This window comes from Antechinus flavipes, chromosome 4 (genome assembly GCF_016432865.1).
Source record: "Antechinus flavipes isolate AdamAnt ecotype Samford, QLD, Australia chromosome 4, AdamAnt_v2, whole genome shotgun sequence".
In the NCBI taxonomy this organism is placed as follows: Eukaryota; Metazoa; Chordata; class Mammalia; order Dasyuromorphia; family Dasyuridae; genus Antechinus; species Antechinus flavipes.
Window position 1 is genome coordinate 26,959,911 of NC_067401.1, and position 24,825 is coordinate 26,984,735.

General features: G+C 48.9%; 2 protein-coding genes across 5 annotated transcripts in view; both read left to right on the forward strand.

The window, feature by feature from the left end:
- Positions 1 to 7,185, forward strand: part of PITPNA (phosphatidylinositol transfer protein alpha) — a 38,646-nt gene extending 31,461 nt beyond the window's left edge. The window contains exons 11-12 of the mRNA XM_051992193.1: positions 3,194 to 3,261; positions 4,557 to 7,185. Coding sequence (XP_051848153.1) covers positions 3,194 to 3,238 — 45 coding nt within the window. The 3' untranslated portion in view covers positions 3,239 to 3,261; positions 4,557 to 7,185. The remainder of the gene's footprint in view (positions 1 to 3,193; positions 3,262 to 4,556) is intronic.
- A 761-nt stretch (positions 7,186 to 7,946) lies between these two features.
- Positions 7,947 to 24,369, forward strand: INPP5K (inositol polyphosphate-5-phosphatase K). 4 transcript variants are annotated; one of them, XM_051992190.1, is made up of 13 exons: positions 7,947 to 8,256; positions 8,449 to 8,512; positions 10,827 to 10,934; positions 11,200 to 11,308; positions 14,270 to 14,386; positions 14,689 to 14,864; positions 15,399 to 15,510; positions 16,342 to 16,451; positions 20,586 to 20,772; positions 21,724 to 21,861; positions 22,268 to 22,351; positions 22,645 to 22,749; positions 22,967 to 24,369. In XM_051992190.1, exons 2-13 carry the CDS (start codon positions 8,469 to 8,471, stop codon positions 23,030 to 23,032), a joined length of 1,356 nt encoding a protein of 451 aa, XP_051848150.1. In that variant the 5' UTR covers positions 7,947 to 8,256; positions 8,449 to 8,468; the 3' UTR covers positions 23,033 to 24,369. The 4 variants fall into 4 exon arrangements, with proteins under 4 accessions (XP_051848150.1, XP_051848148.1, XP_051848149.1 ...); XM_051992188.1 differs by lacking the exon at positions 7,947 to 8,256 and adding an exon at positions 10,268 to 10,677 and having other exon boundaries at positions 8,277 to 8,512; XM_051992189.1 differs by lacking the exon at positions 7,947 to 8,256 and having other exon boundaries at positions 8,281 to 8,512.
- Positions 24,370 to 24,825: the final 456 nt, after the last annotated feature.

Genomic DNA, 24,825 nt, shown 5'->3' on the forward strand with positions numbered 1-24,825 from the left:
TAAGGTCCTCCATAATCTAGCTACTGGTATTATTTCTTTGGGCTGAGTTCAGGAAATGAAACAAATCCAGGATACATTAAGGAGATGATCGGTTAGCAAAGATAGGCCCATTTGCCCATTCCTGCGTATCTCCAGATACATCCTGGATGTATCCCTTGTGAATGTCTGAAATAACCCCTACTTCCAGATTATCAGACTCTCTTTTTCATTGTCTTTAATCTAAATTTCAGATCTTTTGTCTAATTTTTTAATCTTCCAATGTTGAAGTTCAAGTGGTGCTTTCAGGATTTGCAATCCCTTTGCATTCATTATCTCCCCTGTGCCTTACAAATAACCCTATGAGCCTGGTTTATAGATCAGCAAACCCAGATTGAGTGACTTTTCTAAGGTAGCTAGGGCTACCTACTTGGTGCAGTGGACAGATCACCGGCCCTGAAGTCAGGACCTCAGACACTTACTAGCTATGTGACCCTGGGCAAGTCACTTTACCCCAATTCCTCCCCCCCAAAAAAGTCACATACCTGTAAATATTTGAAGCAGGATGCTTTCTCAAGTCTTCCAGATTCTACATCCAGCATTTTATTTAATAAACTTATTTTCTCTTTCGATCCATCTTCATGAATTTTGGGGAATTCTCAATCCTAGAGTTCAGCACTGAACTCAGCCTGTTAGTCATGAAGCCCTAGCCCCCTAGGTTGGGGATGAGTGTCAGAACTTCCCTATATCTTTCTGGTGACCTTGGGTTGGGGCTGGTCCCTTAAGCTCTCTCTGGCTAGTCTTTCTATCTCTTTATTAGGAGATAGGAAGAGTTCCCTCTCTTTGATAACCAGGGTTTCCTTGGGGCTTGAGGCCTCTAGCTGCCCTAGCTTCCTTTTTATTGTTGAATACATCACCTCTTGTAGACTATAGATTATAAAATCCTCTCTTATTCTAGACCCCATGACTATGTGTCCTGGGAACAGTGAAGTTCTAGGCAAAGACCTCCTGAGTTTCCAGAATGGAATGATGGGTCTGTAAGACACCCCTTTCTGATCAGGGGAGCCCCATAAAACTTCTGCTTCTAGCTAACTATTCCCCAGCTTCTGAGTGTTAGGCAAGCAGGTGCCTGACTTACCTGAACCCTAGGACCATCTTCACATAAACTTTCAGAATGTCCTGTGGAAGATCTAGAACGTAGAAATTTGTAGGGATGGGTGCTCATGGCGGATGACATTGGTTCCTTTTCTTTTGCTTCTATAATTTCTGCTGACATAGACCAAACTTTTCCATCAATGGCACTTGGCTAGTGATAGCTCAGAATGTTGGATTTTGCTGAACTGGAAGTTCTGACTAGTATTTTTCTACTCTATCCTCCATTTCACATTCTGTACAGTCTGGTTCAAAACTCATTTCTGTTCAGAAAGTCTTCTCTAACTGACTTCACTCAACGCGGAAGGCCCTTTCATTCTCTTATCATTGTCACTCCATTGGTAGTGTGTTCTTTGATCTTAACTTCTTCCTAACGACAAAATAATAATGTCTTCTATTTCTTGTGTCAATTATCTCCACAGCTAGTAAATGCTTAACAAATAGACACAACTGATTTGTCATTCAAGCGAATTCTCGACACTTGGGGCATCTTTGGTGTTGACCTTGGAGGTTCTTTGGACTTCAATCAGAGCTTGATACATGATCATTCAAAGTTTTGTTTTGATTTATTTACGAAAATCCAGTTAAAATTTTGCTAATGCTTCTGTCTTCTCTGCTGTCAAAGATAGAATAGTCCCTCTGTAATTCAGAAAGTTGCAGGGACTGGGAGGAGATGGACAATTATTATTTTTAGTGTTCTGAGAATGTTCATATCCTGGTCTATTTCCTGCTTCCTGTGTGACATACTAGATTTGTTTGATCTTTAAAAATGAGCTTTTAAAAAGTGCTTTAAGAAACAGGTCCCTTCCCCAGCCTCCTCATTTCACTGACTGTCCTTTTAGAAAGAGCCTACTATGTGAAAAACCCTGAAAAGGAGATGAAAATATGTAAAATAGGTTCCTTTATGAACCCTCCTGAAGTTTGCATTCTGGTGTAGGGAAGGACAATGCAAAACTTATATAAATATACAAAAATTCTAATAAAGAATTTAATAAATTTAATTTTAAAAAAGTTTAATAAAGGCTAATATAAGAATTGGCCAATGGCTAGGAATAGAAAGATCACTTCTGACTTAAATTCTAGGGGAAACTAAGAAGCTTCCCAGGGAAGATGGGACATTGAGGATGGACCTTGCCCTATGGGTAGGGTTTGTAAAGGGAACTTGGATTAGAAAGGCCTTTAAAGCAAAGCTGAAGAGTGTGAGGGGTCTCTGGAAACATAGAGAATGTTAGAAATAATAGTAACAACTCCTGAGTTCTATGACACTTTGAGGTTTACAAAGCCCTTTCCTGAAGCTCTAAAATATTACAAGTATTGTGACCCTTATCTTATAAATAAGGAGATGAAGGTCCTGAAGAGTATGGCTAGTTGGTCCTTGCTGGAGTCTCCAATCCCACAACCAATGGCTAAAGGGAATGAAAGGGCTGGGAAAGAGAATTGAGCTTCTGGAGATCTGAATAGGAAGTCTTCAAGAAGAGTTTAACCTGGGGCCCGTAATGTTGTTTTTAAAAATCCTTCGACAAATGAATTTCAGAATTATTGGTGTCTTTGGTAAGCCTACATATTTTACTTGGGGCTTTGAAAAACACGATTCTAGCTTCACTGTCTACCCAAGGAGTCCGGGACTCGCGAAAAAGTCAAGAACCTTTATGTGAGGGCAGGGTCAGAGATGTGTGTGTGTGTGTGTGTGTGTGTGTGTGTGTGTGTGTGTGTGTGTGTGTGTGTGAAGGTGTAGTAGATAGCATAGTAATATGATTGTGGCCAAGATGAGGATCCAGGCAGGACCCAGGAGAGCTCCCAAAGCAGAAGCTGAGAACCCTCCCTTCACCTTGGACCCCTTGTGAGAATTCACACAGTGTGGCTGCGGGGAGAGATAATGAGCCTCGGGGGCAGAGGGGCTCTGATAGGTGCCCTTGGCAAATGTGCCCTCTCGTTCACAAAACCATTCAGCCTGGGCTTTTTGACGTGACCGAGCCTTATGGAAGAACCTGCAGGGAATGGTATTGGTGGCAAGTTTCTACCACTAACTGAAATCTCTTTTGTTTTCTTTTTGTTCCTTTTCCAGATGAGAGAAAAAGACCCCGTGAAAGGAATGACAGCAGATGACTAATGCCATCCCTTCCCCTCAGCACTGTAAGGACCAATTATTTCATTTGGTGTAACATAATGGCTAAGGTTTAAACCCTTGGGTTTTAAAGGCCTAACAGCTGGGGAGTAAGAGAACCTTCCTTCCCATGGCAGCAACGATGTGGTCGCCAAACTGACAGCACTTGGGCTGCCGATATCATTGAAAATGTTTATGAACTTGGGCACTTTTCCCTCTCTGAGAACCACCCAGAAAAAGTCAGCTACCGGATGGTCAGTGCGTGATAAGTCCAGCCTGCCTCTGGGCCCCTTCCATCCTTTCTTCCCCAGACCCCGGCCAATTCCCCCTTTGGAGTTGTCAGCCTCGGCTCAGTGACGTAATGAATTCCTTTTACTGACTCCCTGAGCGAGGCAGAAGCCGTGATGTTGGGTCAACCAACGGTGTCGAGCGTCTGGGCCTTTTCCAGCATCCGAATTCCTGCCCCCTGCTGGGGGAATGACCTTCAGGAGCATTTTCTGGCAATAGCCTGACTCTGGGCATCTCCCTTCCTTGTTCTGCTTCAGTGGTTATTCCTTCAGTCTGGAGCCTTTAGCCACTTGGAAGTAAGCTGTCCTTAGGGTTGGCAGCCTGAAATCATGGACAGGGAAGTGGCCTGGGAGTCCCTCCTCTCCCCGCCCCGGCTGGGTGACCCCTCCCACCACTTAGCCTCCCAGTGACTTTGGAAGGCTGCAGCGGGCCTGCATTAGTAGAAGTTCCCCATCCCTGATAACATGAGAGACCTGGTAAAAAAGGAAATTTAAAAATCTGGAGCCATGGAAAGTTTCTCACTAGGTGGCGCAGTAGATAGAGCATTAGCCCTGAAGTCAGGAGAACCTGAATTCAAATCCAACCTTCCTGTGTGAGTAAGTCACTGGACCTCAATTGCCTTGCCCCCACTAAAAAAAATTTCTCAGTAGTTCCTGCCCCTTGTTCTGTTTTGTAAGACCCTTCTGGGCTGCTTCCATGCCTGGGAGATGCTCTCTCCCAGAGGTGCCATTTGCCTATTGAAAATCTTACTTTATTCCTCTTCTCAGATTAGCAGTGATAGCAGATGATCCAAGAGATCTCTAGGAACGCGAGGGGTCTAACAGAGGGGGCTTTCCCTTCCTCAGTCTCACGGATGTGGCTTTTCTGGGGTACAAAGGCATATGGTACAGGGAGTGGTCATGGTCCCCCTGGGATCAAGGCTGAGTGTAATCCAGGTCGGCCTTCCTTCCCAAACTGGAGCAGCCCCTGAGGATGCTTCATGGTGTACTTCTATTTTCCTTTGTTGCTTCCCTAATGATCATCTTTTTTTTTCTAGTTTTGCAAGACAGTGGTCAGCAGGAAGGCCCAGCAGCTCCACCCTCCTGAGTGACAGGCCATCTTCGGACCCAGCCTTTCTGTGCCCATTCAACAGGCGATTTCCAATCCCTCGTAGCTAATTCTAGATGCCCTTTAATATTGTGAACAAATAGACCGTCTGGTATTATTAAGCACATGTGTGCGGGAGCTGGCGCCTCTGAGATGTGTGGCGTATAGGTTGCTGGATTGACAGCTCCTCCCTCCTCTCTCCATTGTGTTCTGACCCATTTCCATGTGGCCCCTATTTCCAAGTGACATTTTTAGCTGAAATAGCTGTCTTTTGTGATGTGATTTAAATGATTTAAGTTTGTCTGTTTTAAACCTGGGATAAACTGAGGCCTCTTGTATCCTGGCCAGACCCTCATGATTTTGAGTGCTAACGTGGAGAGAAAGAAGCTATTGGATGGACTGATGGATTTTTCTCCTCCTCCTCCTCCTCCTCCCCACCCTGCTCCCTCCCCCCCTTCCTTGGCCCTTGGAATGGCAGTGCAGCTTCAAGACTTAACATTTGCTTCTAGCATCCCAGTATTCTGGTGCTTCATACCAGGGTGGCCAGGGCTTAGCCAATCCTAGTTTAGCAAGAGAACCAAGCCCCGCCCTGCGCACCAGCACTTGCAGTCCCTATCTTTGGAGACACCTAATAGCTTCTGAAACCATTCTGTCACTCATTCTGTCTGCAGTCCGTTTGCAGCGCCCATAGCCTCCCTGTCAAGTCTCCAGCTAGAGGGGCTCTGTCCTATTCGGCCCTCGTAACTCTCTCTCACCTACTCTGAGTGACCCGTTGGGGTGCTATCTCTGCCTGGGCGCTGCCTCTCAGTCAGGCCGGTGCTTCTGTTGAGCAATAAGCCCCTGTTCTCTCGGAGCCCCCTTCCCTGGCTTTGAGACTGGCGAGGATGCGAGGTCCCAGTATTTTCATGCTGCATGCAAGAAACCCCCTTTGCCCTAAACCAAATCCTCTCATTCCCCCAGTGTTGCTGGAGAGGGATTAGGAAGAGGCCCCGGGCCTTCCTTTGCCCACACTGAGCTCAGCTCTAGACAATCCATAGGGTCAGAGGGATGCTTCCATCTACACTCCCCGGGCTGGGCCTGGGGAGGAGGTGGAGCCTCTAGCCAAGCTGGCCTTCCAGGCAGGGCCCTGACTAGAATTAGCCAGCTGCTGGAGTGCCCTCTTCCTCCTCTTCCTCCTCCTCCTCCTCCTCCTCTTCAGCAGAACTGAGAGGGCTGTCATCCCTCCACGGGCGCGTCCCCGAAGCAGCTGAGATGTCACCGTTTCTCCAAAGCTGCTCCAGTCGTCAGTGTTCTAAGCCCAAGCTGCCCCGTGCTCGCACTGCCCAAGAGAGAGCGAGATCCCCATCGTCAGGGAGGAGGTAGTCTGTCTGCGGGTCTCTGGTAGTTTGCTTTGCCTTACTTATTTCTAAGTGCAATAAAAGGAGTGTAGGACTTCACCTGCGACTCTGGCGGACCCTTCTCTGGGACCCTTCTGGGGGAATGGGGGAGGTAGCCCCAGAGCCACCCAAGGTGAAGCCGGGCCCTGGGTTTCAAAAGAGAGTTCCTTCTGGCCACGATCCGCCTCGTTGGGCTCCAGCAGATGTCCCGTGGCAGACACCTCCTGTGAGCCCCTCGTGAGTCCCCTGGATAGACAGCTGGGGCATTGCAAGCCGCCCTTTGTGCGCTGACTCCCCGGGAAAACGTCGGTGTTGCCCTTATCATTCTCTTGCTATTAGCCATATTTGTGCTTAAACAACAGTTTTCTTCTCCCACCTTCACCTGGAAGGTGGGGTCTAGACATCTGTCCTCTCTGGGGAAAGACGGACATTCAGAGCTAATGAATGTTAAACAGTAGCAGTCAGGAAAGGCACAAAGGAGAAAGTCCTTCCAAGACCAGGCTCGCCAGCTTCTAAATAAGATCAATGCACAAAACTTGAGATCCTCCTGAGATGTTTATTTCCTACCTCCTCTTTGTCTGTACCACCTCCCTCCTCCCATTTAACCCAGAGTGAAAGTTTCCGGAAGACCCGGGCTGGGGAATCCCTTAGGATCCGCTCTGACCTTGTGGTTCGGAGCATCGCAGGGATGCTCCCTCGCCAAGGGAGGCCGCGTCTCACCTTCCAGGTGCTGCTGCTGCCGCTGGGCGAAGGTGTTGGCTTCTCTAAGACATTCCCAGCCCCGCCCTCTGCCACCTTCCCATGCCCCCGGCCCTGCCCCCACCCTTGCTAGCTCTTAGAGGAGCCCATCCTCCCAGGAGGCCTCTGCTCCAGATGTGCTGCTGCTATTAGAGTCCCGGCGCCGCGGTCCGGCCAGACCCTCCTTGCTAGGATAGCCCAGGACTGGGCGCTGGGCTCTGGCGTTTCAGTGGAAGGGAAGTGTCCAGTGGTGGCGCCCATGCACCTCCTTGGGTTCTTACCTGTCCCTGCTGGGACCCCCGACATGTTTTGGTTGGTTCCTAGTGCTTTTCCTTTTACAAAATCACTTTGTAGAATTAACTAGATTTCCTTGTTGTTTCTTTAATGTGAGTTTGTGCCTTTTTGTCTCCTAATCTTCCAATACAGATCTATTGGGGGAAAAGTCTAATAAAATCATAGACACAGCTCTCTGGAGTCCAGATTGGTGGTGTCCTCACATGCAGGGTCCTGTCAGTGCTTTGCAAACGAATTTCAGTCAGAATCATGCAGCTCCACACTTGCAAAGGTTCCGGATAAATGTGTACGGACGGATTTTTTTCAAACGCGATCCTATTTTCCCGTTGATTTTCACTGCGTGTTTAACTGGGAGTTAAGTAGCTGATGACGGGGAAACACCCGATTTTATGGTATAAATACTCATTTTTAGGGAATCCTTCCTAAAACAGCCCCTAACTTATTTAGTTAATTCTGGTTTTAAGAAGCTTTTGGGATCGGTGGGATCCCTTTTATTAAGGGAAGGCAAAGGCTACAATTGTTTCAGTTTTTTGTTTAGTTTCTGGGCTGTCCGGGCTCTCCGGCACAGCGGGGGTCAGGGATCCGAGGGGACGGCGGCCAGTCCAAGTCAGCGGGGGTGGACTTTGGGGGGACGAAACCTTCGTGCAATACGCGCACCCCGAGCCGGGACCGGTTCCGTGGAGAAGCTTTACTTAAGGGATGAGGTCGGGCGGGAAGTGCACGAACACCTGAAATCAACCCCCGGGGGGGCGAGCGTCGGCCCGAACCATCCTGCAGTAACGCTCCCAGGCTCGCAGGGGCGCCCTAGACCAGAGCTGGGTGTGTGGGCTGGGCGAGCGCCGGAAGCTGCGCTGCCCCGCCCCGCCCCACCCCGCCTCTGGCTCCCCCTCTCGTTTGAATACGCGGCTTTGCGAGGCATGCTGGAAATTGTAGTCCGGGAGCGGGGGAGAAGCTCTACGTTCTGGGCTTGGGGAGTCGGGTCCCGAGCCAGGAGAACGCTGGCGGCGGCTGTGTTGCGTCGTATCTAGGTGACAAGGAAAGGTCCGTCCCCTTTTCCCCCTCCCCTCCCTCCCCTTCCCCCGCCCCAGTCCCCTTCCCTTTTCCCCAAGTCCCGCCTCTACCTCTGGTTTTGCGCTTTTCTGGAAGCTCCGCCCCTTTCCCTGCCCGCACCCACCCAGGAGTCTTCGTGCTCTCAAGACCCGCCTCTTACGGAAGCCGAGCAGGAAAGGAAACAAACAACAGGCGAGAGAGATAGAAAGACGCCCTCCGGGACCCGCCGCCCACCCGCCTGTCTGTGGCCCTGCGAGGCTCGGCCGGCTGGGCCCGGCGAGGGGAGGGGGGCGTGGGAGTAACTGCCGCGGCCTGGGCCCAGCCCGGCCCGGGTTCGGCGCGGCTCCGGCTTGGGCTCATCGTGCGCTCCCTCCCCTGTCACAGACCCTCAGGCCAACGAGGCCATGGAACTGCCGGTCAAAAAGATGAGGCACCTGAAGAGTCTCGGGTGAGGGGCGGGGGCTGGGGGCGGGGGCCTGGGCCGGGGCAGGGCGGGGCGGCCTCCCCTCCCGGCAGTGGGCTAGCGGCCGAATTGATCCTCACTAATGCTAGCTGTCACCGGTGTGGGGGAGGGGAGCGAGAGGGTGCGGGGAGACCAGGTGCCTGCTCCTCCTCCTCCTTCCCTTCCCCCTCCATCCTCCTTTCTCCCCTTACTCCCCTCTCCTCCCACTCATTTCTCACTGGTAGTACCGGGGGAGGACCACAATCCCCATTTTTCAGATGGAGAAACTGAGGGACGCGGCTGCCCCACCCCCCACTACGGGCTTGAGGCTCGCTAGTTTCCCAATCCCTCCCCCGCGCACCCCAGGGGCCCCGCCTCCCCGGGGTTTCTGTCCCGTGTCAGTCCCGGAGTGGAACATCGGGGTCTGCGCATCCCCGAGCCCGCGGGTGCATCATCCAGGACTGCCGTGATCGGCTTCCAGAGCTCCCAGGTAAAGGGGCGCCTGACCCCGAGCTTGGAGCGAGGATTTGTCAGCAAGCCCCAGGGGAGAGAAAGCTGGAGGGAGCCGGCCTCGGTTCCCAAAGGGCGGGAGAAAAAAGCCGGGAGCCCGCGTCCCTGGCTCCGAGGTGGACACCAGGGGGAGATCTTCCACCAGAGACCCGCGATCAGCACGGACTGGCCACCTGGGGAAGCTTCTTCACCTGCTTGGAAGACGAGGAAGCTTCTGGGGCCCCAAAGTGGGCCCGCGGGTGCCAGGGGAAAGTGAACTAGCCGGTATTTGGCAAGGAGTTGCCACACTCGGGTGCCATCTGCAACAGGTCCCTTCCGGAGCCACCCCCTCCTGTCCCTCCTCCCTGGGTCTCCGATTTATCTTCCCGTAGGAAGACCCTCTCCCATACGGTACTAATTATGTTAGTAGTAACCATTGGTTGAGAAAACACTTGATGACAAAAAGCTTCTGTGGATTCAGCTGTACTTTTTGATGAATTTTTGTTTTATTAATCACAACAGCATCCACAGACATTTGAAAAAGCTGTGAGTGCGTATAGATACGTATATGTGCAAAACATGTATTAAGTCTGTAGAAGGTGAATTCAGGGCCCCTTTCCAACAACCTTTTGGGCTCTCTCCCCTTCCAAGGGTCTTTGGAGCTTGGGTTACACTTGGAATCAGAAAGTGACCCCAGTATAGTTTCCCCTTCTGCCATTTCCTGGCTGTATGACTCTGGGAGGAGGGATTTAACCTCTCTTTGTCTCCATTTTTCATTAGCTATAAAATGTCAATAACCGCAGAACTGTGAGGGAAAACTTTTGTAGGCCCTGAAGCACTAATATATGTGAACTGATATTATCCCTCCTAGAGACTTATTTGTCCTGGCCGCTTGTGGCTCAGCTAGCCCAGCGTGGGGCTCAGTCCCATGCCCCATAACAGCTTTGGGATGTGCTTCTCCTGCTTCCTCCTTCCTTTGCCCCAGGTTTCTCCCAAGCCTCAGAGGAGCGAACCCCAAATCCCCTAAGATTGAAGAGTGTTATTTCATTGTCCCCCAAGATATGTGAGGGATGGGGTAGGACTCAAAAGGTGACTTGGCTTAGAGGAAGGGAAGAATAGAAAGTTCTTTCACTTGACTCTTAGGGAAAATTCCAGATATACCAACCAGTGATCACATGCTTCTCCTTAGAGTTTTCAAAGACTTAGCAGGATTGGCAGTTAAGTCTCTTAAAAAAAAAAAAAAATGAATGCTCTGTTATTTATTGTTTTCAGTCTCTGGACTTTCCCTGAATTATGAAAGCCCAACGCTTTACCCTACCAAGTAGAAGCTGCTCCTTAGGATATTTCTAAGGCTCTTGGTTCTTCCTGGACCTCAGAGGCTCGTGGTGGCCTGTCGGTGACTGCTGAGTGGCCAGGTGGTTGGTTAGGCTTATGGAGAGACGAAACAGCCTGTCTTCTTCCTCGCTTGACTCTGAGACCCCATCGTTCTCCTCACGCTCTGCCAGCGTGAGCGGTACCAGTTCTGTGGGTCGCTCGCCCCTCCGGCAGCGAGTGGTGCAGCTTCTGACCTGTGTGGAGGACATCAGCTCAGATGAGGACATTCAGGAAGAGATGGCTCACACGCTGGATAAGGCTTTCCTGCTGTGGGAGAAAAAGCTGAAGGAGAAATATCTTCAACTTAGGTCTCATTTTTTCTCCCAGTCAGATATAAAATCTTCCCGTTTCCTATTCTGTCCTCATTCACCTAGAAAGACAGTTGAGTGGAGACCAGGGCCCCGTCCCATTCCCTGACCCCTCGTTCTCTGTCGCCTCACTGTGCGTTCATCCCCAGGTTGCACGTCATAACCTGGAACGTGGCATGTGCATCGCCTCCCACCGACATCACTGACTTGCTTCTGCTTGACAACCAGTCTTCGACCCCAGACATATATGTCATTGGGTAAGTTTCTGTTGGGGATCCCTCACTGGAAATCGGGTAAACCTAACCGGGGGTTGGGTAACAGGAGAAAGCAGAGCGAGATGGGTCTCTATAGCCACAGGGTCCCATTTGTCCACGTGCTCCATCTGAAGGCAGGAGCCTCCAGCTTCCTGTGGGGCCCTGGGTCAGATCCAACAAGGGACTTATGGCGGGCAGAATCAGGGCTGGCTTTTGGTAAACAAAGGATGGTGTTTCAAGCAAAGACAGTGACCCCTGGAATGGTCAGTTTACAGGAAGTAAAGTGTGGCCTCATCAATTACCTTTCTGAGCTGGCGTTTGAAGATCCATGGAGCAAGCTCTTCATGGACATTCTTTCCCCCCTGAGTTATATCAAGGTAACAGAGAGATCCTGGGATTTGGCTTCGGGTGGGAGGGTTAATGTTCTTCGCTGGCTTTTTACCTGAGGACTCCCCCTCCTCCTTCCCTCCATTCCTTCCAGGTTTTAGTTTGCCTGCTTCCCCTCTAGTTCTGAGTGAGTAAGCCAGGAAGATCTCTTCCAAGGCAAGATCCCAGGAAACTTGGCCACATGCCGCCCTGCCCTCACCCCTCACAGAAACGACATCTCCCTGCACCAGCCACACACTCCTTATCTTTCCAAGAGTGGAGACCATTCCCTCTCCCTCTGCCCAGTCAGCCTTAGTGCCTGGGACTGGGCCGTGCCTCTGACAGCAAAACTAGAGCCTCCTAATCCCTGCCCCACCCTCACCCCCCTGCACTAGGGGCGAAGCCAGTGGGCTGTACTTTGTGGCCTCTCAGTATGGGGTATTGTCCAGGGTCATCAGCTATTTCTGTCTCTTCAGCTTGAAAAACACTTCCCTTTCCTCTGGGCATCCTCTGGAAGCTTTTGTCCTCAACAGTGGCCGGAGGAGGCCCTGGCTCTGTCTGGATGATTCCTGACATCCATCCTAAAGGGGTCTCTCTGTGTCTGGGAGCTGAGTGGGTGGGGGAACAGATGCAAAAAGGGCGGCGCTTGGTGTAGTTGGCCGGGTTTATCGGGCATCAAAGAGCTGCTGTTTGGGAAGGGCTTGTGGCTCCCAGAACCAGTGGGGCCCCTTAGTGCCTTCCCTCACCTTCTCTGGCCGACATCTCTCCTCTTATCTCCTGTTTACTTAAAACTCTAAACTTAGATTTCCCTCAAGACCCTGGTCTTGGACCCGCCTTCTTTGTAAGGCTTTCAAGGTTGTCTGGTTTTTCATTAGATACCAGCCAAGTCTAAAGGGCAGTTTGACCCTTTGATTTTAGATTGTCTGCCCTCCCTCCCCCCAGAGATTCCTTCTGTGACACAGCCCTTCCCAGGTCTGCTGGCTTGTGTACCAGGACGCACTTCACACCAGAGGAGGATGGGTGCGACGGCCAGCATGCTGGTGCCCCAGGGGACTTCTACCTCATGGCCTGGGAGAGGGAACAGCCCAGAGAAGGGCTGGGCACGGGGGCTAACCTCAACAGGCCCTACAAGAAGCTCCTTGGACTGGAAGGGGATATTATCTTGGTGATGTCTTCAGGCCAAACAGACCCCCTGGCTCTTCCACTCATTTGACCTGAGGATTTCACAGATCTAGATCTGAATCTCTTTATTCTCCTTCCTAGGGAGGAGGGAAAAAACAAAACAAAAACCAAAAGGGGCAAGTCAGCCTCTGGATCCTTCCCTCTCCTTGCCACTTTCCTGAGAATCAGGGCTAACCCCCTTCAGATGAGGCCAGTGCTTCACCATCTGCCAGCCCCAGGGTGGAGCTGCTCTCTGCATCTCCCACCTCGCTTCCCTACTCTCTTTTTCCCCTCCCCTCCCCCGCCAAGTTGGGGTTATTTGGACTCTCCCATGGCTACGTGGGCAGCAACTTAGTAAGAGAGCAATACTAAGGAAATGACTTCACCCCACTGCATGCTGACCCCAAGGCTGACCCCTGAAAGAAATAGGGAGTCAGCACCAAGGAGGAACCCGTGGAAAACACCCACCTTCAGGCTACCTGGGCTAGGAGGCAGGAACCTAGGTAGGAACTAGGGAAGGCCAGGACTCCTCCTGAACACCAGGGCCCACCAGCACCAGATCTTGTCTCTCCTTCCTCCTAACTCATAATCAGTGAGCGTCCTCTTTGCTCCTTTCTTTCTACCAAACTTTAAAATTTCCCCTTGACTTCTCCCTAGGACAGCCACTGCCCCACCCATTTTCAACATGTCTCTCCCTGCCCTGGGTACCTGCGAGGAGCCCTTTGTCTAGGACACCCACCCAGGAAGGAGTGGCTGCCATTGGGATGAAGCCAGCATTCAAACCTGCCAGGCAGTATGGGATTAAACTGGAAACATCCTGAACCAGAATGTATTGTTAACTGGCTCCCATTCACTCTTTGAATCCAGTCTGACTCACATGCTCCCCACCAGAGCTGTTGGATATTTCAGAGCTCCTGAAATATCAGCTGAAAGCAGTGTCCAGCCTCCTGTCTTCAGACCCCACCTACCCATTCTTGGGGTTTCCCCACTTTGCTGTGTCTTCTACCTTGGAACTCCCTGAGCCCAGGGCTCGGGTTTCATAATTCCTGGAAGGCCCTAGGACATGTTCCCACCCAGGAGATTTCCTCCTCCAGCTTAGAGCTGAGTGCTCCAGAAACGGTCACTTAGAAAGCGCGATTGAGGCCTCTGCTTTACTGCGGTCTTTTTTGGAGGGGGAGCAGAGAATCTTCCCTCAGGTCCCCAGATTGGCATGTTTTAGCTCCTCGGGTGTCCTTTCCTCCATCCTGATATTTCATCACTGATATTTCCCATTTTATGTTAGGGTTCTGCTCTGCTTTTTTAACATCACCCACCCCTTAGCCTCCTGGACCATCTCCTATTTCCTTGAGATTATACATTTGAGGAGCCCTAAGTAAAAGTTTCCTTCTCTGCCCCTCCTCCCCCAAGCAGCAAGGGCCTTAGGGAGCATCAGAGATTCTTAGCATCTTGGGCTTACGTTGTAAGAGTGAGAGGCTCCTCTTAACAAGTCTCAGGGAGTCTCCAAGAAAAATGGCAGCTGTGACCACAGATTTTCTAGCTGGCCTTAGGAGGAGATGGAAGAGAGTCATTGTTCTCCATTGTTGCTCAGAATGGGCACAGATGACCATGAATGGGTTTCTTAAACTCTCCCCTCTCCCCAGGTCTTCAAGTGGGGTCACAGGCCATCAGACCAAGTCAGCCTGACATAGAGATGGGCATCGGTGGGTAGAGGGGAGGTCATGGGTCTGAGGCTGAAGCTGGAGGCACTAGAAGACCCACAGCATTGGATTAGCTCTGAAATAACTGGGGGCGCATCTTCCACTGTCTCACAGGTGTCTTCCATCAGGATGCAGGGACTCCTCCTACTGGTCTTGGTTAAGCGCCAGCACGTGCCCTTCATTTCTGGCATCTACACCAACTACACCCGTACTGGCCTCGGTGGCTTCTGGGTAACGCCTGGCTGGGGTCTGGGCCGCCTCACGGAGTAAAAACGGACAAAAGATTTTGTAGTAGGACAGATAAACCTGCATGAAGTGAATTTGCCAGGCCCTTTCCCGAACTTAGCCCCGGGCAGTGGAGCCCCTTCCAGCTTAGAGGATTTGTGGAGAGTGGGCGGGCCCATGTGTGGCGGGGAAGCTTTCCCATGGGTGAGGGTTGTGGCTCAGCCTTCCCTCTGCTGACTTCCCTCTGAGGAGGTCAGGGGGAGCCCAGAAACAGGCAGGTAACCGTTGTTGCCCCTCTTCCCTGACAGGGGAACAAAGGGGGAGTCGCCATCTGCTTCCGGTTATATGGCTATGCTATCTGCCTCCTCAATTGTCACCTGCCAGCCCACGTTTCTAATGTTGACCAGCGGCTCAACGACTTCGACAGGATCCTGGAGATGCAGAACTTTGAGAAGGAAGACATCCCCAATATCCTGGACCATGAGTGAGTTTGAAGGAAGCTGCCAGCTGAGCTTTCCGACTTTCCTCCAGCTTAGCCCTAAATCACCAAGCCCGTTTACCTGAGGTCCCATTCCCTGCCTCTTTCCCCCAAACTGTGCCCTAATGTCTAATGCAGAGAAGAGCTCCATGCCTTAGGAGCTCTTCCTGAAGCAGGCCCTGGGAACCCTGGCTAACCCGGGGAGTGAACCTGAGCTTCCATTCTTGGCTGGGGCCTTTCTTCCTGTTCAGAGGCAGCCAGGGTTAGAGCACGGCTGTTTAATCAACCCCCATCCCTCTGGGCTGGAAAGAGTGAAAGTGCCTCTGGGTACCAGGCACCTCCAGGTACCAGGAAGCTGCTTTTCCCTCCCTCCATTTGGGCCTTGCCAGATGACCAGCTATGGGTGCCAGGGAGGTCATGACCTCTACATCTGATTTCATCATTGCCCTCCATTTTGATAATAAATGGCTTGAGCTGACATCCCTAGTGGTGCCCACAGGCTCCATTTTGGTGATGCTCATTCTGACTTTCTCTCTGAAGCCTCCTCGTGTGGTTCGGTGACCTAAACTTTCGCATTGAGGATTACGGGTTGTGTTTCGTCCAGGAATCCATCAACAATAAGCACTACAGCGTCCTCTGGAAGAAAGATCAGGTAGGAATAAAGAAAGCGAGCCCTTTGTTGGATGCTCAGTCTGGAGGAAGGCCAGTCTGAAGGGATTGGAGGACCAAGACCTCCTCGGTGTTCATTTTCTGTCCCTGTCACTGTCCTTCCCATGATTGGCCCTTGGGAACCTGTGTCCCAGCCTACGTCCAAGAGATTATCTGCCGTGTACCACTCCTGTTACTTTAAGAGAGTTCTAACTGGTAGAAAATCCATAGCTGCAGAGCTTTTCTGCCCAGGCTAAATCACATGTCTGCGAGCTCTGAGGGGTCTCCCCCAGCAGCCCCACTGTCCCGTTATCAGGCTACTTCGGCCACTGCTCTCTCTCTCCCTCTCTCCCTTCCTCCCTCTCTATTGGGTTGATTTCCCTTTTCCCCTTAACCACCCCCAAGGCCTCTCAAGTGCATGTCTTTCCTATAGTGCATGATCTCCTTAACTCTGGGGGTGGGGGGCTTGCCCTGACAACCTCCTTCCTTTTTAAGATATGCCAACTGTTTGTCCCCAGAAAAACATTGAGAGTCTCATCAGCTGCTTTTGTCTGGGGCAGCAGATAGGTTTTGCAAAAGGGTTCCGGCTTCCTTTCCTGTAGAGTAAAAGGATAATGAAGGAAGCAGTGGGGAGCACTTGAGAGATTTGGTGCCTTCCTTGGCAGGGCATTGGATAATATATTTACAGTGACAGCAGAGAGAACAGGAGAGGCTGAGAACTCTTCCTCCAGCCATGTTTCCGCCTGTCCCCGCTCTCATTCTATCCTGAAGCTTCGGTGTTCAGCCAGTGCCCAGTTTGTTGGCCATGTGGCAATGAGGCATCTTCTTTTTGTAGCTCAACATGATCAAGAAGACAGATTCACTGCTCCAGCAGTTCCAGGAGGGTCCCCTGCTCTTCCAACCAACCTATAAATTTGACATCAACTCAGAAAATTATGATTCCAGGTGAGGGGCCAAGGGCGGGACTAGCTGTAGGAAGACCTGGGAGAGCATTATGTGGGTCAGGAAGGTGCTGGTTGGGAGGGAATGATGAGAGGATTTGGAGGAAGGGACTGGGGGATCCAGGATGGGGAATGAGGGGAGCAAAGGATAGGAGAAGCAGCCCCCCCCAAAAAAAATAGAAACAATTGCCATCTTTTGGAAGCTTTACTTCCTTCCCAATTCATAAACCAGCAGCCTCCCAGAAACAAAAGGAACTGCCTCGGATTTATCCACAGGGAGAAAGTAGAAGCAGAGAAAGAAATCAGTGACTTACAAAGGTCCTGTTCCTCTCAGAAAAAGGAGGAGGAAGTGATGAGGACCCAGTGAGACAACAGATTAAATATCTCTAAAGAGAAAGTGCATCAGGGAGGGCAGTTCACATATAGCCTTTTTACCCACCAGAGGAATAAGGGACAAAGGAATTTCCAGAAGTGGAAGCTCAGGCTGGGGAGGCTTGTTGAACATTCACCTTGTGCCTCCCACCTTTTTAGATGCTAACAAAAGAAGTATAAGAATGAGCAGCTAGGGAGAAGGGGTGGGAGGAAGGAGGGGAAAAGTTGGAACAAAAGGTTTTGCAATTGTCAATGCTGAAAAAATATCCATGCATATATCTTGTAAATAAAAAGCTATAATATATATATTAAAAAAAAAAAAAAAAGAATGAGTAGCAAGTTCAAAAAGAGGCAATTCAAAAAAAGTAGAAGTTGTAATCCTTTTATCAGACAAGACAATGTAAAAATTTACATTATCCAGAGAAGATGAATGTAAAAACTACATTCTACTTAAATGACATTAAATGTGTGCAGTAAATGACATAGAATCTAAATTCATAAAGGAAAAACTTAACTGGATTGTGAAAAGAAATCAGCATCATAATTATAGGAAACTTTAATGTTTCCCTCAGAGCTTGATAAACAGAAAAATAAGCATAAGTGGAAAATAGAAAACTGATTGAATAGACTTTTGGAAAAGTTAGATTTGAAAGTCCTAGGGAATCCTTTGAAAGGAATAATAGTAAAGAATACACATTTTTCAGCAGCATGTGGTGATTTTATAAAAAAAACATGCTAAGTTATAGATTAATTATAAATAAAAAGGCAAAAGGATTCTGACTCCTTAAGAAGATGAAGTTCCCCTTACTTAGGGAGGAACATTAATTTAAAGAAAATCTCTGGAGGCCTACAAAGGTTGATTTTTTTTCCATCCAGAGAATTCTGATATAGTAGAATGAATATTGGACTTGATGTCAGAAGAGATCCTGGATTTAAATATGAGCTCTAATATTTACTAACTAACTTAGAATAAGCCATTTCACTGCTCAGAACTTGAAGATAATAATACATAGCATTGTTGTGAAGATCAAATCAAATGGAAGATGTATCTGAAAGAATCATGCACATGTTAGGGGTCTCCATCAGTGCACTAAAGGGTCTTCTGGCCTTTTAGAAGTTTCACTGAGGAGTGACATATGTCTGTATGTGTGGGGTAGCGGCCTGCAGGAGCAGGGCTGTGTTTGCTTCAGGTAGTGCTTGTTCTAGAGTACAGTGTTTTTCATTTTGGGTCTTTAATTTGTAACTCCCAGTATTTAGACATCAGAAGGTTCCTAGCTCTGTTTAAAGATAAGGTGACAAAGTCACTTTGGGCGAACAGACAGCAGCTTATCAGAAGTCTGGGCCTTAATTCTGCTGGTTAAATAAACAGAAGGCAGGAGAAAGAATGAGGTTGGTAAGTATAGTACAAGCAGGATATGACTGCCATAGCAGGTTAGAATCCCTTGCCAACTTTGGGTGGGACCATACGGGGAAAGTGAAAGGGGAGGCAGCTGGCTTGGAGGGAAGAAGGAAGAACAGCAGCCGTTGGGGAGGATTAGGACAAATATGAGTTTGGTTTTGACGAAACAGGCACGAGAGACAATGTAGTTTTCTGAGCAGAGGAATGACAAGCAGATTGTGGAAAGATCAATCTGTTTTTATTTAAGACTCATTCTTTCCCTGTTCCTAAAGTCATGGAGTAGCTGGCATTTTTAAGCAGAATACATCTCAGATGAGAAGCGAGGATGTTTTCAGACATCAGAATTGATCCACTTGTTACATTTAGGCAATAAAGTTGGCTTTTGGATTTTCTACACAACTGAAAGAGGAAAAAACATGTAGAAGGACTAACTTGTCTTTTTTAGACAAGAGAAGTATTTTCATTTGCAGAGTCAAAACTCTTGGGAACGGACCCACACGTGTAAAAATGTTTGTAGCAGCTCTTTTTGTGGTGACAGGGAGTTGGAATTTGAATGGATGCCCATCAATTGGGGAATGGCTGAATAAGTTTGGAATATTATTGTTCTGTAAGAAATGAGGAAGACTGATGTTGTGAGCTGATGCTAAGTGAAGTGAGCAGAACCAAGGGGATATTGTACACAGTAATAACAAGACTGTGATGATCAACAATGATAGATTTAGCTCTTAGTGATTCAGTGATCTAAGACAATTCCAATAGATTTAGGATGGAAATTGCCATCTGCTTCCAGAGAGAGAACTATGGAGACTGACTATGGATCAAAGCACAGTGTTTTCAGCTTTTTTATTTGTTTGCTTTTTTTGGTAGTTTTCTCTTTTGTTCTGATTTTTCTTGTATAACACGACAAATATGAAAATAAATTTAAAAGAATTGTTATCTTGGGAAGAGGGAAGAGTAGGGAAGGAGGGAAAAACTGGTACACAAAATCTTACAAAAATGATTTTTTTGGAAAATATTTTTACATCTATTTGGGAAAGTAAACTACTATTGAAGGAAAAAAACCTTTAATTAAAAAAAAAAAAGGAAAACTCTAGAGCTAAACTTGAGCATGAATTCATTGTACAGCTCTTCCAAAAGATGAAGGTAGGGCTTAGTATGTGCCCTGTGGCTTTCTGGGGATTATTTATGCAGGGAGAAGAAAATTAAGGAGACTTTTTCCAAAAGTATTTCTTATTGATTTTTAACATTTTTTCTTTTTCAATTTCGATTTTCTCCACACACTGGAAAAGCAAATAATGATATCAGTTATATAGGTGATATCATGTCAAACATTTTTCCATATTAACCATATTGGAAAAAATTATACTTCATTTTGCACTGAGTTCATCAGTTCTCTTTCTGGAAGTGAATAATAGCATTTCTTCATTATGAATCCTTTGTAATCATTTTGGACCAATTGTATTAATCAGGTATCAGTTATACATGTGATAACATGTAAAACATTTCCATATTAACCATATTTTTTTGGAATTTTCCCTCAGAGTTTAACAATTCTTTCTTTGGAGATGAAGTGGGAAGAAAATAGTGATTATAGACAGCTTTTTCTAAGAGTTTGATTATGAAAGGGAAGAGAGAAAGAAGGGATATAGAGAAGAGAGATTGGAGATCAGGAGTAGATGATGATTATGGAAAGAAGAATGAGGGGCTGGGACCAAGGATGCAAGTTCAGATTTTGGCTTCATCGAGGAGAAAGGCCACCTCTTCCTCATATGTTAGTCAAAGGAAGAGAATGGAAGATGACATCTAGGGCTTTGGAGATGCAGACTAAGGAAGAATACAGGACCTTTATTTTCTCTGTAAAGTTTTAAGTTCAGTGCTCTACTGAGGGGGTCAGGGAAGGACAAGAAGTAGCCTTAAGAAAAAGGAATCAATCTGGTCCATGATGTCACTCTGGGCCAGCCCTTGATGAGAATGCCCATCAGGACTCCTTTCTGGGACTATTCTTGGCTCCTAGGGGCAATGGATGCTGCTTTAGTTTAAAAGGAGGAGATTTTAGAATTGCACCTTAATACTTTACATGCAAAGTCAGAATCTTTCGAATCATGGGATTGCATTCATTTGCAATGCAGGAAAATTAGAAGAGTTCCTACTTTCTGACTTGCTTCTTTGTGATTGACCACTAGCAGCATTTCCTATCAGTTTAGCTGCCCCTCCCCATCCATTACCACAGGCGCCTTGTACCTGTTGATTCCTGTCATTAGAGGCCATTATAAACTCTTATTTGGGATGGTCCAGCATTTTATTCTTGATGTCATAAACACCGAACTATTCTGATCCTTCCTTCCCCCTTCTTCCTTACGAGTTCAGTGAGAAAAGACGAAAACCAGCGTGGACCGACCGCATCCTTTGGAGGCTGAAGCAGGAGCCTTTCGATAACTCTGATGAGCCTGGGGAATGTGAGACCTTCTTCTCTCTGATATTGAAAAGTTATAAAAGCCATATGAAATATAAAATCAGTGACCACAAACCAGTCACCGCAACCTTTGAGCTAGAGGTGAGTCTCCCCCTTCCTGCACACCCTCCCTGGACTTAGCCCATGGAACTTGAAGCCTGATCTTTAGTTGCTAATAGAGATCCCAAAGAAATGGGCAAGGAGAGATTTCCATTGTCCAGCCTGTCCTCACCGATTCAGGATTCCCCTTCTTCCCTCAATGCCATTTTGGATTCTGTCAGTCTCAAGATCAGGCATTCCTTACCTGTTGGCCGTTCTGTGAAGGAGAACTTCTTCCTGTTCGTTCTAAACTTACCTGCTCAGATTTTATTAGGAGTCTCCCTCAACCTAATGACCTTACTTGGGTTGTTCTTGATTTCATAAGTGTCAATCACGCTTTTTGCCTTTCTCAGTAGAAGAGTCTTAATTATTTTAGTCTGTGCTCAGAGCCAGGGCCTTCCCACCAAAATAAAGACTGCCAACTATTTTACTTGCCCTTCTCGGGGAAATAGAGAAACAATTAAGGCTATAGTCTCTAATCCTGCAGTTTACCCTTAAGTTTGGGAACACTTGGAACCTATGTGGAAGGCTGATCCAAGTTGACATCTTCCCTCCTCACTGACATTATCTCCTTTTGGGCCTTTGGTACTACCTATTTGCCCCTCTATCTCCTCAGAGGACTGTCTCCTCTTTCCGTCCCCCAGGCTCCATCAGTGAAGGGCTTCCCCCTCCTTTTAAAGTAGCATTTTTTTCTTGTGAAATAGCTGAGAGTAGTCTCCTGGTCCTCCCTTGCAGGTGAGCTGGCTCTGGTCATACAGTATATTTTCATCTTCCTAGCCAGCCAAACTCTGACCCTTTCTCGGGGTCTCAGGGCAAGGGCCTTCCCTCAAGGACAGCCGTGGATTCCTGACAGCCTCCCACATTGATGCCCCTGTCCCACTCCATAGAGTTCAACCCTATCCCTGAGATTAGGAGAATGCTTAATGATCAGAACTTCACTCTTGTCACGTCCAGCTGAAGTCCCAACAATTAACGACACCGATCACTTTGATTCCTGAGAGTCAGTGGATCACGCCTTATGATTTGGTGATCAGCTACATCCAGAGCCCTGACTTCAGCAGCAGCCCCTGGGATTGGATTGGTCTCCACAAGGTAATGAGGAAGAACCATGTATGTAAGAATAGGACTCTGTCACTGGAGCATTTTGGAGGTTCTGTTCATGGCAGCCCCATTCTGGAGACTCCCTCCATTATCTCTTTTTTTTTTTTTTTTTAAAGACAATTGGAGTTAAGTAACTTGCCCAGGGTCACACAACTAGAAAATGTTAAGTGTCTGAGGTCAGATTTGAACTTGGGTCCCCCTGACTTCAGGGCTGGTGCTCTATCCACTGCGCCACCCAGTTGCCCCACCTCCCTCCATTATCTCTGGATGCTTCTTCCTGTGGAACCTCCAACAAGCCTGAGCTGGGAAGCCGTGAGCCCCCTTGACCATGACATGGGTCTGTCTTATAGCACCCAGGCCCTTGACTAACCCCTACTAACCTTGTCTTAACTGTTAGGTCGTGATACGCCACTTGAAGGACTACGTGACCTATGCCTGGGTCAAAGACAACTTGGTCTCCTCAAATGAAGGGCTTAACAAGGTACCCGGGACCCACTGAGCCCACTCAGGAGTTGGCCCTAACCCTATCAGTAGCTCTCGCTCCCCAGAACCTACATTTCCTTCCCACATGCCCAGCAGAGGTACTAGAGATGCGTGGTTGGCAGGAGTTAGTGAGCAGGGGAAAACTAAGGCGCAGAGGGCCAGATGCTGATTCTGCTACCTAAGAGCCAGAGACTTTTCTTGAAAGAGAGGCTGGGAACTGGGCTGGCAAATGGGTAAGGGTCCGGGCCTCCAGCTGACACATTCCTCTCCCTATCTCCTTCCTTCTTTCAGGTTTATATCAATGCCAGCAGTTTCGCAGAGGAAGGGGGAGAGTTTCTTCTCAGTTACTATAGTAATGACCTTCAGGCTGTAGTGGGGCTGAGTGAACCCTTTCAGGTAAGAGCTATTACTGGTCACTGAGCGGGTCAACATGGGGAATGGGCAAAGCAAAGGGAATAGGGAGTCACCTTGAGAGGTCTGTTCTGCAGTCATTGGCTTTCATTTGGGGAGCTTTGAAAAACTCAATTACAGTGAGGAGTTTGGGCAGAAATGCCTCTCTTTTGCCCCCTTCCCACCCTCGAGCACTAATTGACCAGCTTTTCTCTTCTTTCAGATCCCTAGAAATGACATGACTCCAGAAGACTGGAGAGAAAAGAATGGAGATCCACTGATGTATTGAGCCAGGGTGAATGCCTAAATGGGGGGTCACAGCTCCCCGGGATGGCTGCTGCTTGTGTGTCCAGTTTTCTCAAGGGCAGCCCCTGCAGAGCCGTCCACCTCTCCTAATCACCTCCTGGTTCCTCATTCAGGACTGGGATTAGGTTTCAGTTCCCAGGATATAGATGAAGCCAGCTGCTCCACCTGCAGCGGATTCTCAAGAATGATCAACTGAGTGATGGGGGATTCTTCGATGCTCCCCACTTCCTCTGCTTCCTCCCCGGGTCTCCTCCTCCCACCCTCTTGCCCTGCCCCATTACCTAGGGAGGGCCGATTGCCTTCGAAATGTCCTCGGTGGGGCTGCTACCACATGCCCCAACTGGCTCCTGCCCCACATTCCTGTGATTCCATCTCCAGGGCTCTGGCTGGCAGGGATGGGCAGCCAGAGCTGTACGGGGTCCTCTGACCAGCTGGCAGCAGGCCCCCAAGTTTTAGGAGGAATCTTGGCAGATCGTATCCCTCTGTGGCAGGGCAGGGGTGACATAGTGATGGCCGTGTCCTAATGTGCCCTTGCAGCATGGAGAATTAGGCCTATAGCGTCGATAGAGTAGCACATTGCTAACTGTCTCATCAAGAGGGTCCTGGATCAGGAAGCCCTTTGGCAATAAGGTGCAGTCTCGGGTCATGGGGTGGGGGGCATTCAGTCAGTTCTGATGCCTCCTGATCTTGGCTGTGAGGCAGCTGTGGCTCCAACCTTCCCTCTGGGCAGAGTCACGGGAACGGAAGGAGCTGGCCCTGAGCCTCCTCATCTCGCCGCCTTTCAGTTTTTCTGGGATAGTCCGACCCCCTAACAATTAGGTCCTTACAAGCCAACTCACTTAGCATCATTGAACTATGAGATACCGGCCCACAGGAAGCAACACTGGGACCCCTCTGCATGGACTGAGCAAGCTGATAGTTAAGGCCATCTGGGGATCTTTAAAAAACATTCCTCTCTAGGTACTATCATGAAACTTTTGAGTCATTCAACACCCCCAGCCTCTGGGGGTCACTGGCAACTCTGCCTTAGTCTCCTAGGAAAGACCATCTCAGGGAGCCCACTCTGGGACATCACTGCGGTTCTCTCCTCCCTCCTACCCAGAGTCCCCCGGAGGGGGTCGATTCAGTGACCACAGAGCCCCTTCTCCGCAGAGAAGCTCGCCGAGGGGGGCTCCAGGCTTGTGGCTGCTTGACATTTCCCCTTTGGAAGTCTCGGATGTCTCCCTTCGCTTCTGCTGTTTCTGCCCCGGCTCCCCAGCCCAGCGACCTGACACTGGGTATCTGTGTCTGTTATATTTGAGAATAGAGATATGGCTTTTAGAGTGGCTTAATGTGTTTTTGTTCATGGTGCTTGGAAGCAGCTGACCCAGGATCAGGGGAAGATGATGGATGAAAGCCCCTCTGATCCTGGGATAGAAGGGCCTGGGGATCAGTCCCCTCTGATTCCTGGTGGTGCCAGGGCGTGGGAAAGTCCGGAAGTGGACTGGACTTCTGGACCAATCATTCAATCCAAAGCATCCCATCCCCTGGAACCGGAAGTTTGTCAGCTTCCAAATGAGGGTGTTGTAGCTCTAGAAGCTTAGAAAACCAGGGATACCCTGAATTCCCACACTGTGGAATAGCCGGGAGCCACCTGACAGTGGCTGCTGAAGATCCAGCCAGAATGGATCTCCTCGTGTGAGAAGATGATACAAGAGACTGATAGGCCATTGCTGTTCTCTGACCTCTCTCCTCTTCCCTCTGCCTCCAATTTATATCATTCCCAGTCCACAACAC

Excerpts from the sequence above, each read along its gene's own strand:
- INPP5K (XM_051992188.1), top strand. The coding sequence starts at position 10,427 with ATGGAGAGACGAAACAGCCTGTCTTCTTCCTCGCTTGACTCTGAGACC. Across the intron at positions 11,309-14,269 it reads CCCCCCTGAGTTATATCAAG|GTGTCTTCCATCAGGATGCA; the intron begins GTAACAGAGAGA and ends ACTGTCTCACAG. Across the intron at positions 16,452-20,585 it reads TCAGAAAATTATGATTCCAG|TGAGAAAAGACGAAAACCAG; the intron begins GTGAGGGGCCAA and ends TTACGAGTTCAG.